Here is a 13,139-nt window from a genome sequence, read left to right on the forward strand (position 1 = left end):
TGCGGACCTCCAGATGTTGCAAAACTACAACTCCCAGCATGCCCGGACAGCCAACGGCTGTCCGGACATGCTGGGAATTGTAGTTTTGCAACATCTGGAGGTCCGCAGGTTGAAGACCACTGCACTAAAGTAACAAAAATAAACTACCCAAGTTGAAAATAAAATCCATTTCACATGGTGGCTATAAACCCCACAAAAGAAATACCTCATGTCGCTTGCTGATATACTGCAGGAGGGACTCCGAAATGGCTGCACAAGGGGTAAAATACGCGTCCTCTGTGGCGGTAAGTTCTGTGTAAAAGGCGCTGTGAACAGCTGATTTCAACATTTGAGCCAAAATTACTAACAACTATGACCAAATGATAAATTTGGTGCATGTCCACGAAAACCAAAGTGAAAAAAAAAGGGTAAAAAGAAACTGTCAACAGGCAAAATTGATAAATACCCCCCAGTGTTTATATAATGTGCCTCAAATTGACATTATTGGTAGGTTTTGTGGGCTTTCTTGTGCAAATTGGGGTGTTTTCTTAAATGTCCAGCAGGAATTCAAATTCTGTTGGTGTTTATTACTTCTCCTGACTCCTTTACCAGTAACCTGGATAGAGTTAGTTACTGTCCACTAATTGCTCTAAAGACTAACGATCTAAAATAAAGCAATTTCTTTCAAGAACTAAGACACTGATGGTGTACATTCTACAGAGCATGATACTGCAGCATAGCACCACTAATCTAAATGTACCCAGACCAGGCACAGCCACATTCACAGACCTGCTGCTGTGTATAAAAAGGTGTCATATCACTTACTTATACAATCCTTTCATCCTGCTAATTGGTGGAGGTTCCTAGGGTCTGACACCTATTACCTGTCATCGATGTCCTATAATAAGGCTAGAGCGTCATTTTCTTGTCTTGGAAAAGCAAACTTTAAATTGGTATTTTAAATAAATAAGTTAAGTAAATAAATAAATAACAATGAACTACACTACTGTAATGGTTATTTTACTACTGAACTTGTTTTTGACTGTTTCTATATAAATCGTGAACAATGCAGTATAAGGGTATGTTCAGACAAGCAGATCCACAGCATTTTTTACGCTGCTAATCCGCCACCGAAGGACCACTCCATGGTGCCTTTAGATGTGGCAATACGCCACTACGAGCAGACACACTGCAATGTGCGAGTCGCTGCGCGCATGCACAGTATACTCGCACATGGCGGCTGCTCTCGGTCAAGCTCAGGGATCAGGGGCAGTGTCCGCAACCTGTGCGAGCACACCGTGCATGTGTGGCGACTTGCTTATTGCAGCAGTGTGTCTGCTCGTAGCAACGTATTGCCATGCTGAGCAGGCACATCTGAGGCACCCTGTAGGGGTCCTTCGGCGGCGGATCCACAGCGTAAAATACGTACCCTTAGGGCTCATGCACATGAGCAGATTTTTGTGTGGATTTTCTGCAGCTGATGTGCTGCTTTTTATTTTCTGCTGCTTATTTTTAGCTGCTTATTTTCTACTGCTTATTTTATCATTGACTTACCAGCTAAAATAAGCAGCAGAAAAAAAGCTGTAGAAAATAAGCAGCAGAAAATGAGCAGCTGAAAATCCGCAGCAAAATACGCACTGAAATACGCAGCAAAATACGCTTGGGGTAGGGTCACACGTATCGGATTTTTCTGCATATTTTCCTACCCATTGAAGTCAATAAGTCAATGAGCTGATTTTGCTACCCATTAATTGCAATGGGTAGGCAAATACGCAGAAAAATATGTCATGTGTGACCCTACCCTAATGTGTGTGTGTTTATTACAAAAATAAAAATTTTATCTTTAATTATTTTGCCAGGATCTCCATATCTCAAAACTAAAGGAAGAAATGCAGATCCAAAAACAAAAGGAAATCCAACAGGTATGCCCCTAATCTTGCAGAAGGTAATACAACATTACCAAGATATTATTACAGTGAAACCACCCAAAATTGCATTGAAATGTTGTCTTCTACAGAGGAGTTTTTTTTTTTAAAGAAAATAGCCACAATGCATAATGCATAGTGGTTTTAAAATCCATCACAGAAAACATGGTCTGGATAAGGGTGTAGCTTTATTTTATTTTTTCTTTTAAAGAGGATTCACTGCATTAGTAAATGAGATCTAATCCTGTGATTTTTATTGCTTAGTTGAAGCTATGGAAAAAAAACACTTCAGATTTCCCCTCTTTATGATTCCCAGTTGACTATGTGCATGATGTTTCTGACTGTTCTTTTATTGAAGTTTGCAGAAAATATGGAACAAGTAAAAGCAAAAGCTCTACTGGATCAAGCAGAATCTCTAAAAAAAGAAATGGATAAAGTAGTGAAATCAATAGAGGTAATGTAATGACCTGAAATGTCAATGAACAGCCCCACTATTGTTCACCGGCTGTATCTCAACCTACATATGGTTCAATAAACCAGGCTGAGCTGCAGTGCTGAACATAGCAGAAAGACAAGGGTAAAAAGAATGTTGACCGAGACCCTTTTTGTCATATTCCAAGTAACCCCTTCAATAAGTAACATCCCCAATGCATAAAGGATTCGTTTTGGTTGAGAGGCATTTATTTCAATTGCTGGCAAGATCTTACAATACTCGCTAATGGATTTTCTTAGTAAAAGTACATTGTTTATTGTTATATTCTAATTTTAGCTATAGCCATTAATTCTTACTATTAGTGATTCTGTGCTTTTATATTCAGATTAAAGATAAAGATATTGAAAAATGGAGGGAGGCTCTGAAGTTGCAGAAGGAATCAATGAAGAAACTGGCTGCAGATCTTAAACAAGAAGCAAGGGAAATGGTAGGAGACATATTGGCCCTGATTTACTAAGAGTGGAGTGTAGGTTTCTTTGTGGGTTTTGATTCTCTACAATTTATTTTCCACGGTATTTACTAAGGTTTCCCTACATTTTGCACTTTTCCCTACATTTTGCTTTATTTTACACATGCTTTGATCTGTAGGGTTTTCCTCAGCTCAAATCCACCACATTTAATGTGGAAACCTTAGTAAATATGTTGGGGGCATGCCCCTTTTCTGTGGCCACGCCCCCTTTCCCGACAACCACTCCCCTTTTTTGGGGTTATCTGAGTAAAATGGAGAGTTTGTCGGGCTTTTTCAATTCTGGCGCAGACCACAGCATCATGTAAGTGATCAAATTTTGTTTGTTTGTTGAAATTGTTGCTTCAAGTCCCAAGAGAAAACACAAAAAAAGAGTAAAAAAAAAAAACAAAAAAAAACTCCAACCCGCAGATATATTTAAAAAAGTAGTTCACTATAAAGATGAAATACAGCAAAATAAAAAAGACTTTGAGTAAAGTATACTTTATTGTGTAAAACTGCTAAAACATTTAAAAGACTATAATTGGTATTGCCATATTCATACTAACCCATAGAATAAGGTTAGGTTATTATATTGTACTGCACAGTAAACAGCAGGAAAAAATGGTGCCTTTGAAAAATACAACTCCTCTTGTGTTTTTAAATGTTTCAGTGAAATATGGCTCGGTCCTTAAAGAGGTTGGCAAATTTCTGCCTAATAAAAGAAAAATACTTTAAAACTTTCAGCAGGTGAGCGCGCATTATAGCCGGTGGGTCCCAGTTGCTATCAGCAAACCGGACCCACAGCTAATGCCGGACATCGCCGATCGGGGTGATGTCCGGCATTAACCCTTTAGACGCCGCGATCAAAATTGATCACGGCATCTAAAAGCGGTTAATTCCGTTCCCGGCTAGCTAAGTGGACTGATTGGGACTGCCGTGGCGAAACATTTGCATCCCGATCAGCTGAGAGGATGGGGGGAGGTATTTTACCTTCTTTCCTGCCGTCCGATCAGTGCTCCAGCCTTGCGTGCAGCTTTGCCAGGCTGAAGTAATGGAGCAATAACACTGATCAATGCTATCCTATGGAGAAGCATTGATCAGTGTATGCAATCTAAAGATTGCATGTTATAGTCCACTATGGGGACAAAAAAAAGTGTCCAAAAATTTTTTTTTTATAAATATGCATTAACCCCTTTTTAATCCCATTTTGCCCCCCAAAAACACCAAACCTAAACATTTTTGGTATTGTCACGTGCGTAAATGTCTGAACTATTAAAATATAATGTTAATTAAACCGCATGGTCAAAGGCGCAAGCATAAAAATAATTCAAAAGTCCAGAAATGCATATTTTTGGGCACTTCATATACTAGAAATAAATGAATAAACATGTGATCAAAAAGTCTTATCAAAATAAAAATGGCCCTGATAAAAATTTCAGATCATGGCACAAAAAATGAGCCCTCATACATCCCTATATACGGAAAAATGTTAAAGTTATAGGGGTCAGAAGTGTTCAATTTTAACTCCTTGGGGACCGAGCCCATTTTGAATCTAAGAACCAGAGCAATTTTTGCACATCTGACCACTGTCACTTTAAGCATTAAACTCTTAAGGACGCAGGACATACCCGGTCTTGGTATTTATAACGGGGTCACGCCGTGACCCCTCATCATATCGGGTCGGTCCCGGCTGCTAATAATAGCTGGGACCCTGGGCTAAAAGCGTGCGGCACAGATCGTTGTGCCGCGCGCTATTAACCCTTCAGACGCGGCGATCAAAGTTGATTGCCGCATCCAAAACGAAAGTTAAAGCTTCCCGGCTGCTCAGTCGGGCTGATCGGGACTATCGCGATAAAATCGTGATGTCCCGATCAGCTAGGAGGCGAGCGGAGGCCCCCTTACCTTGCTCCGTTGCGTCTGATCGGCGTTTGATTGCTCCAAGCCTGAGCTACAGGCTTGAGCATTCGAGCCCCTAGAACGCGGATCCATGCAAAGCTATGGCTTTGCAGGGATCAGGGTAAAAGATCAGTGTGTGCAGTGGGAGCTATAACACTGCAAAAAAGTGAAAAAAAAGTTAAAGGGGTATTCCAGGAAAAAACTTTTTTTTTTATATATCAACTGGCTCCAGAAAGTTAAACAGATTTGTAAATTACTTCTATTAAAAAATCTTAATCCTTTCAGTACTTATGAGCTTCTGAAGTTAAGGTTGTTTTTTTCTGTCTAAGTGCTCACTTATGACACGTGTCTCGGGAACCGCCCAGTTTAGAAGAGGTTTGCTATTGGGATTTGCTTCTAAACTGGGCAGTTCCCGAGACACGTGTCATCAGAGAACACTTAGACAGAAATGAACAACCTTAACTTCAGAAGCTCATAAGTACTGAAAGGCTTAAGATTTTTTAATAGAAGTAATTTACAAATCTGTTTAACTTTCTTGAGCCAGTTGATATATATATATATATATATATATATATATATATATATAAAGTGTTTTCCTGGATAACCCCTTTAATAAAGGTCATTTAACCCCTTCCCTAATAAAAGTTTGAATGACCCCCTTTTCCCATAAAAAAAACAAAAAACAGTGTAAATAAAAATAAACATATGTGGTATCGCCGCGTGCGTAAATGTCCGATCTATAAGAATATATTGTTAATTAAACCACACGGTCAATGGCGTACACGCAAAAAAATTCCAAAGTCCAAAATTGCGTATTTTTGGTCACTTTTTATATCATGAAAAAATGAATAAAAAGCGATCAAAAAGTCCGATCAATACAAAAATGGTACCGATAAAATATGATACCGGCCCCTACATGGAAAAATAAAAAAGTTATAGAGGTCAGAAGATGAGCATTTTTAACGTATACATTTTCCTGCATGTAGTTATTATTATACGACAAAATCAAACCTATATAAGTAGGGTATCATTTTAACCGTATGGACCTATAGAATAAAGATAAGGTGTCATTTTTACCGAAAAATGCACTGGGTAGAAACGGAAGCCCCCAAAAGTTACAAAATGAAATTTTTTCTTCAATTTTGTCGCACAATGAATTTTTTTTCCGTTTCGCTGTGGATTTTTTGGTAAAATGTCACTGCAAAGTAGAATTGGTGGTGGAAAAAAATAAGAAAATAAGCCATAATATGGATTTTTAGGTGCAAAATGGAAAGCATTATGATTTTTAGAAGGTGATGAGGAAAAAATGAAAATGCAAAAACGGAAAAAGACTCTTTAAAGGAGAACTCCAGAATATAAAAATTGTCCCCCATACTGCCGGCAGTAAAAAAATAAAATAAAGATGTACATACCTTCATTCGCTCCCACAGGGCCTCCGGTAACCGTCTCCGGTCTCCGCCGTGATCCTCTTCCTGGTTGCCGGTGGTCGGCGAGTCATACTGCACTCAGCCAATCACCGGCCGCAGTGAAGTCCCGACTCGGCCGGCAATCGCAGGGGGTAGGAGGAGGTGGCACCCCTGCCACCTCACTCCTATCCTTCAGGATGGTTGGAGCTGTCTCTTACAGCTCCGATCATCCCTATTTTCTGGGCTATCGGGTCATCAGAGACCCGATCAGCCTGGAATCGCCACAAATCGCCGATCTGATCTGATCGGCGATTTGCATGGGGGGGTCTCAGGACCCCCCAGGCATTTGCACGGGATGCCTGCTGAATGATTTCAGCAGGCATTCCGGTCCGATCCCTGTGCGGCTATCGGCGGGGACCAAAATTCTCACGGGCGCACAGGTATGTCCTTGGTCCTTAAGCACCAGGGCGCAAGGGCATACCCATACGCCCGTGGTCCCCAACAGGTTAAACATACCAATTTTGGTGCATGTAGTTATAATTTTTTTAAGTAGTAAAATAAAACCTATATAAATTGGGTATCCTTGTAACCTTATGGACCTACAGAATAAAGATAAGGTGTCATTTTTACTGAAAAATGTACTTTGTAGAATCGGAAGCCCCCAAAATTTACAAAATGGCGGTATTTTTTTTCAATTTTGCCCCACAAATCTTTTTTTCTGGTTTTGCCGTAGATTGTATGGTGAAATGATTAATGGCATTACAAAGTAATATTGGTGGTGCAAAAAGAAAGCTCTCATATGGGTCTGTAGGTGGAAAATGTAAAGTGTTATGATTTTTAGTAGATGAGGAGGAAAAAACTAAAGTGCAAAAATTAAAAATGGCCCGAGAGGGAATGGGTTAAAGAATAAAGGTCTTTACTACTTAGTACTTTAGTTTTGCAGAATCATTATGGCTAATAAAGAATATTTGTACAATTCATTTTGTTGTATTTTAGGTGCACAATACATTGGTAAGAGAGCAGAAAAAGTGGGAAAGTGAAAAAAGGGAAGCCCTTCAAATACAAAGGCACACGTTGGAGGAAGAGAAATTTCAAGAAATGGCAGATCTACGAGAAGCATTGGAAAGAGAGCGCAGGACATCTATGACATTGGAAAAGAAATGTGCCGACTTCCAAAATGTAAGGCTGCCCAGTTATCAAAATACATTGTCACACAGCCCAGCATATGCTAATGGATGATAACTGGACTGTTACCCGTCTCTCCTGACATATCTGTTTTAGTAAATATTTGTGTTGGTCATGATATATCAGTCATGTAGTATCTTTTCTTATTTCTCCCTGATGTAAACTGACATTTGGGTGTTACCAATTGGGGGCATGTTCTTACTTACTCCAGTACAATACCAGACTGTAGGCACACACACTTTTGACAAGTAGAATAGGAACAACCCACTATAGTTTAAGGAAATCTTGTATTTACTAAAACAAATACAGTATATCAGTGGAGCTAACAGGTTTCAACTATGAATGGCAGCTTATGTTATCCCTGTACTCATCTGTCACTGTCCATCATCAAGGGCAGTTTGTTTGGATTGATGCTACAGACCAATGCCTCCTCATTCCTTCTGTCACATAGCAACATTATATTCTAAAGTGAAGCAGCATACAGAGACAGGTTTTTACTTTTCTCCTCCTGCGGTGTTTAAAGTGGACCTTCAAATATCAACTCCCACCTGTTCTTCAGATCAGGTATGAAGTGGAGCGGTAACAAGGCAGCAATATGAAGCCCTCTGAGTTTCGTACACAAGTCCAATTAATTTGGCGTGGGCTAGTGCACGGAACTCGCTGGATACCATACAGTTATCAGTAACTGTGCCGCCCATCGTGGACTGCACCACTCCACACTTAATTTAAGGAACGGGCTCGAATTGAACTTAGTAGGGACCCTTTAAAGTTATGTACTTTAAATTTGTGGCAAATCTAGTGGACGGGGGATTATCATTACCATATGTATAGATGCTCTTTCATGTTACTTACCCACACAATAGTTGTGTTTTTGTTTTTCTTCTCTTTTTTTTATTTGATGTGCACATGCGATATTGATATATATACAGAATAATGATACATTGGCCCAGTACTAATACTGTCTAATAGTTAAACTGTGCAGACCTAGACTAATCTAAACCTAAAAAGGCTCCAGATTTATCACAGTAGATCATACCGTTTGAGAAATCTTGCACATCTTTAGACCATCTAGTCTATGTTTAGACCAGTTATCAGTTGGCTTTGTTTACTTCAAAGTGCCACAATTTTTGTGCATGGAGTTGCACACAAGCCACGCCCCTTCTTTGTGAAGCCACACCCACTTTCTGCTAAACCAGGTCATCATAGAAAGAGGCTCATAAGTGCTTAAAACATCAGGTGCCCAAATTTCATAATAAATGTGGAGTGAGTCATGTAAGTCTGGCAATAGCAAATCTGCCCCAGTGTATTTTGGTGGTTTTCTTCTGACTTTGTTGGAGCAGAATGGTGATTATTTGTTGGTTCATTTCATTTTATTATAGTGGTTATGGTAATTCACTACTGATGAGTAACTGACCTGTTTGCATTATGTCTTAGGCTGTGCGCTTGTCTCTTGTTTGTGTTATGGTACATAACACAATATTTTTGTGCTGTTTAGTATAAAAGCTATTCAGACCTGTTATGGTAATATTCATGACTAGGGCAGCCTAATAAATTATTCACTTTAGATAAAAAATGTCACACCATGGGAATTCTGATCAATGTAATCCTTTGTATGCTTCCATTCAGGTCCAGATCCAATCTTTCTTCATTCGTAGCCAGGAGTGAGACCCGATGCGATCAAAACCTTTGACGCGTGGGCAACATGTAAAAAGTTGTTTTAAATAAAGGCATATAACCTCTGAAACACCCACTAATCTGGAGAATAAAGGGGTCCTAGTGCTGGTGTAGTGCTGCGCCCCCCCCCCCCCCCCCATTAATGTTTTTTCTTAAACAGCAGTACCGGATATGCAGGCAGGGGAACTGTGGTACAAAAAGACAAAGTTTATTCCAGCACAGAAATCCCTCTCATTGATCACTCAGCTTTCTTGCCTCAAGCACGGTAAAGTCTTAACAATCCAGCGAAGTCAAGAAACTCGAAGGCTTTAATTTTTTGGAAAGTGTCAATACAGAATAAGCGGTAAAAACCAATGTGTTCAAATCACCTCACTGACTTTTGATACAGCCCTATTCAGATAAGAACACAGTTGTGCAGAGGAAACTTCAGCACTACATCAGCACTGAGACCCCTTTATTTTCAGGATCTAGTGATATGCCATCACTTTGTAACATGAAATACCTCTTTAAGGCTGCATTCACACCTAGTTTTCAGCCTGCGGTTGCCGTATCCGGCTGGGGGACGGGAAAACCGAGTGCTTCCGTACCCCAGCCGGATCAGCACTGAAATCCAGTCACCTGAGTGAACCGACCGGAGTCAAACGGTGACTCCAATCTGCTCATTTTTGACCCGTATCCGGTTTTAGGTCCGGTCAAAAAAACGGATACGGGTCAAAAATGAGCCGACCGGAGTCACCGTTTGACACCGTTCAGCTCATTAAAGTAAAAGCCGGTCCAGCTGGGGTACGGGAGGGCCCAGTTTTCCCCTCCCCAAGTGTAGGCTGAAAACAAGGTGTGAATGCAGCCTAACATTGCATATTAAAAGCTTAGGTCTTACTACTACCTGCGCTGTGGTAATTATACTTAACAAGATTACAAAACACTGTACCTCCACATATTAGCCTAATAATGATTCAGTAAATTTTCTTTCACAGATAATTCAGGAGCATGAAATTCACCAGCGTTCTCTACAGCGTGAGAAGCAAGAAGCTTTAGATGAACAACGTGCTATCCTAAAAGAAGAAAAGCAAGAGGAGATGAGGAGACTCGAGCAAGAACTTGAACAAGTATGATTGGACAGCTGATATTAACCCCTTAATGACCAAGCCCATTTTCACCTCCAGGACCAGGCCACTTTTTTTTTTGCGTTTTAGTTTTTTCCCTCCTCGCTTTCTAAAATCCATAACTCCTTTATATTTCCATCTACAGACCCTTATAAGGGCTTGTTTTTTGCGTGACCAATTGTACTTTGTAATGAAACCTCTCATTTTACCTTAAAATGTACGGCGAACCCAAAAAAATTTTTTTTAGGGAAGAAATTTAAATGAAAACCGAAATTTTGCACATTTTGGAGGCTTTTGTTTTCACACTGTACACTTTACGGTAAAAATGACATGTGTTCTTTATTCTGTGGGTCAATACGATTAAAATGATACCCATGGCTAGATACTTTTATATTTTTGTACCGCTTAAAAAAAATCTAAAACTTTTTGTACAAAATCAGTAATCTAAAATCGCCCTATTTTGACCACCTATAACTTTTTCATTTTTCCGTATATAGGGTGGTGTGAGGGCTCATTTTCTGCGCCGTCATCTGTACATTTGCATGTATAAAACTTTTACATCATTTTTTATTAATTTTTTTTAAATAAAATGTGACAAAAAAGCAGGATTTTTTACGTTTACGCCATTCACCGTATGGGATCATTAACATTATATTTTGATAGTTCGGACATTTACGCATGCGGCGATACCAAATATGTTTATTAAAAAAAAAATTTACGCTTTTTGGGGGTAAAATGGGAAAAACTGACAATTTTCATTTTTATTGGGGGAGGGGGATTTTGAATTTTTTTTTACTTTTTATTTTAAAAATTTTCAACTCTTTTTTTTTTACACTTTTTATGTCCCCATAGGGGACTATCTATAGCAATCGTTTGATTTCTAATACTGTGCAGTGCTATGCAAAGGACACAGCACTGCTCAGTATTATCGGTGATCTTCTGCTCTGGTCTGCACGATCGCAGACCAGAGCAGAAGACCCCGGGAGACGGGCGGAGCTAGGTAAGGGGACATCCGGCTTTCATGCTGGATGATCGGATCCCCGCGGCAGCGCTGCGGGGATCCGATCATCCAATCAAGATGCCGTGATCTGTATTGATCACGACATCGGAGGGGTTAATGGCGGACATCCGCGCGATCGCGGATGTCAGCCATTACCGGCGGGTCCCCGGCTGCTGCTAGCAGCCGGAACCTGCCGTGTATGACGCGAGCACCCTTCCGATGCTCGCAGTCATGCACAGGACGTAAATGTACGTCCTGGTGCGGGAAGTCCCGCCAAACCAGGACGTACATTTACGTCCGTGGTCGTTAAGGGGTTAAAGGGGCTTCCACCCACATAAATTGTAACATTACAAAGGTAGTTGTAATTGCCTTTTCAATCCCCATGCATTCCTGCAGGGAAATTATAACTGGTTCCCGGGTCCAGGCCTAAGTCCCTACCACATCCATTGAGGGGACTTCAGTGGTCACATTCAGTATAACTTATCATTCTCTGCATGGGGGTGTAGAAGTGTAGTATCCTTCTTTTGTTATTTTAAATGTATTCAGCAATAGTTTGCTGAATACTTTTTTTGATTTTTTTTATAGTCATCAGAAAGACGACTCAAACAATTCCATCCCTTTTCTTTACATTAAAATACATGTTATTACCTGTAAGAGATAAACAGGAATTATGGACTTCAGTTGTCAAAATATGCCTAATGTATTCTAATTACACAATACCAAATGCCTATGTATAGAACAACAATTACAAATATGGGTCCTTTGCCTGATGTCACAGTCTACCATGGGCATGTTTTCATGAATCCCTCTCCCTTTGCCTTTTGTTTTCTTATTTGGCACACTAGCACTTTATAACTTTATCTGCATTTTGGACAGTTGTTCATGTATGATAATGGCACCATGTGCAATATAAGGCTACTATTCATTGTTCATATACCCATTCTGTTTACTGGCCCCAAATATTATTACTTAAGCGGTTATATATTGAGTTATACTTTTTTCTAGTAGCAGTTTATTTTGGCTACCAGCCTTTCAATGTATATATATATATATTGTTCAATGAATGCGTATTTGTAAATGATGTTATATTATGCATAGATATTTGGTATCGTGTGTAATTGTAATGCATTATTCTGTGCTATACCACTCTTATAACTGGTGAAATAGTGTTGTCCCAGACCTTTTCCAGCTTGCTGTGTGGTCCAAGAAAATATATAACAAGTCAGGTAGGAAAAGAGGGCTTAGCTGCTTGTCTGTTGTGTATGAAGTCAGCCCCCTGATGACATTACCAGCCCACATGTGCGTGCGTGCATTCTTCATCACACAGATGCACAGCTTGTGTGTCAGGTTGTGCAGTGTCAGGGTGGGGCGACTTATGTATGAGAGGGAAATAAGTCACCTCCCATCTTAATACAAAGGATCCTGGAGATTGTAGTCTGAGGGAGGCCACAGAAACAGGAAGTAGCTAGTTAAAAAAACAAGTCAGCAGTGTGGCCATTTACCATCAACACAAGCACAGATCCTTGATAAGGATGTCCATTACTGTATGACACTTAAAGGAGAACTGTATTGCAATATAACTTATCACCTATAGATCGCAGGAGGTCTGACCACTGGGACCCCATAATCTCTTGTACAGGGTCGCGGCAGTATGCTGGACAGGGGCGTTCCGTTCCTGCTGGGGACGACAAGGCACTTCCTGCAGATTGCTGCAGACCGGTACAGGCGACAGAGGTCGGTTCCACTGCGATCTGTAACTTATCCCCTATCCTTCGCATAGGAGATAAGTTATATTGCACTACAGTTTTACGTTATTTACTAAAGTCACCTTATGTTGGATAACTATTTTATAGAATATTTGTGCATTTGTTTATTTTTTACCACCAGAGTCCATTATTCCTGTTTATCTTCTTCTGGTAATAATATGTGTTTTCATGTATTGAAATAACTAGCTGAGTACCCGGCGTTGCCCAGGGAACAATGAGATATATATAGATATAGAGTATACAAAAAAAGAGGATTGCAGCAGC

At 40.0% G+C, this 13,139-nt stretch overlaps 1 protein-coding gene across 5 annotated transcripts in view; it reads left to right on the forward strand.

Moving 5' to 3' along the window:
- The window catches only part of LOC130286426 (trichohyalin-like), a 98,093-nt gene that overhangs the window by 54,760 nt on the left and 30,194 nt on the right, over window positions 1-13,139 (forward strand). For all 5 annotated transcript variants that reach the window (XR_008847410.1, XM_056537273.1, XM_056537274.1 and 2 more), the window contains 5 exons: window positions 1,839-1,901; window positions 2,263-2,358; window positions 2,723-2,824; window positions 7,144-7,326; window positions 9,981-10,112. Coding sequence is in view for 4 of the 5 variants with exons in the window: in XM_056537273.1 (XP_056393248.1) it covers window positions 1,839-1,901; window positions 2,263-2,358; window positions 2,723-2,824; window positions 7,144-7,326; window positions 9,981-10,112 (576 nt within the window). In the remaining variant the exon portion in view is untranslated. The remainder of the gene's footprint in view (window positions 1-1,838; window positions 1,902-2,262; window positions 2,359-2,722; window positions 2,825-7,143; window positions 7,327-9,980; window positions 10,113-13,139) is intronic.

Source organism: Hyla sarda, chromosome 1 (genome assembly GCF_029499605.1).
Source record: "Hyla sarda isolate aHylSar1 chromosome 1, aHylSar1.hap1, whole genome shotgun sequence".
Classification (NCBI taxonomy): Eukaryota; Metazoa; Chordata; class Amphibia; order Anura; family Hylidae; genus Hyla; species Hyla sarda.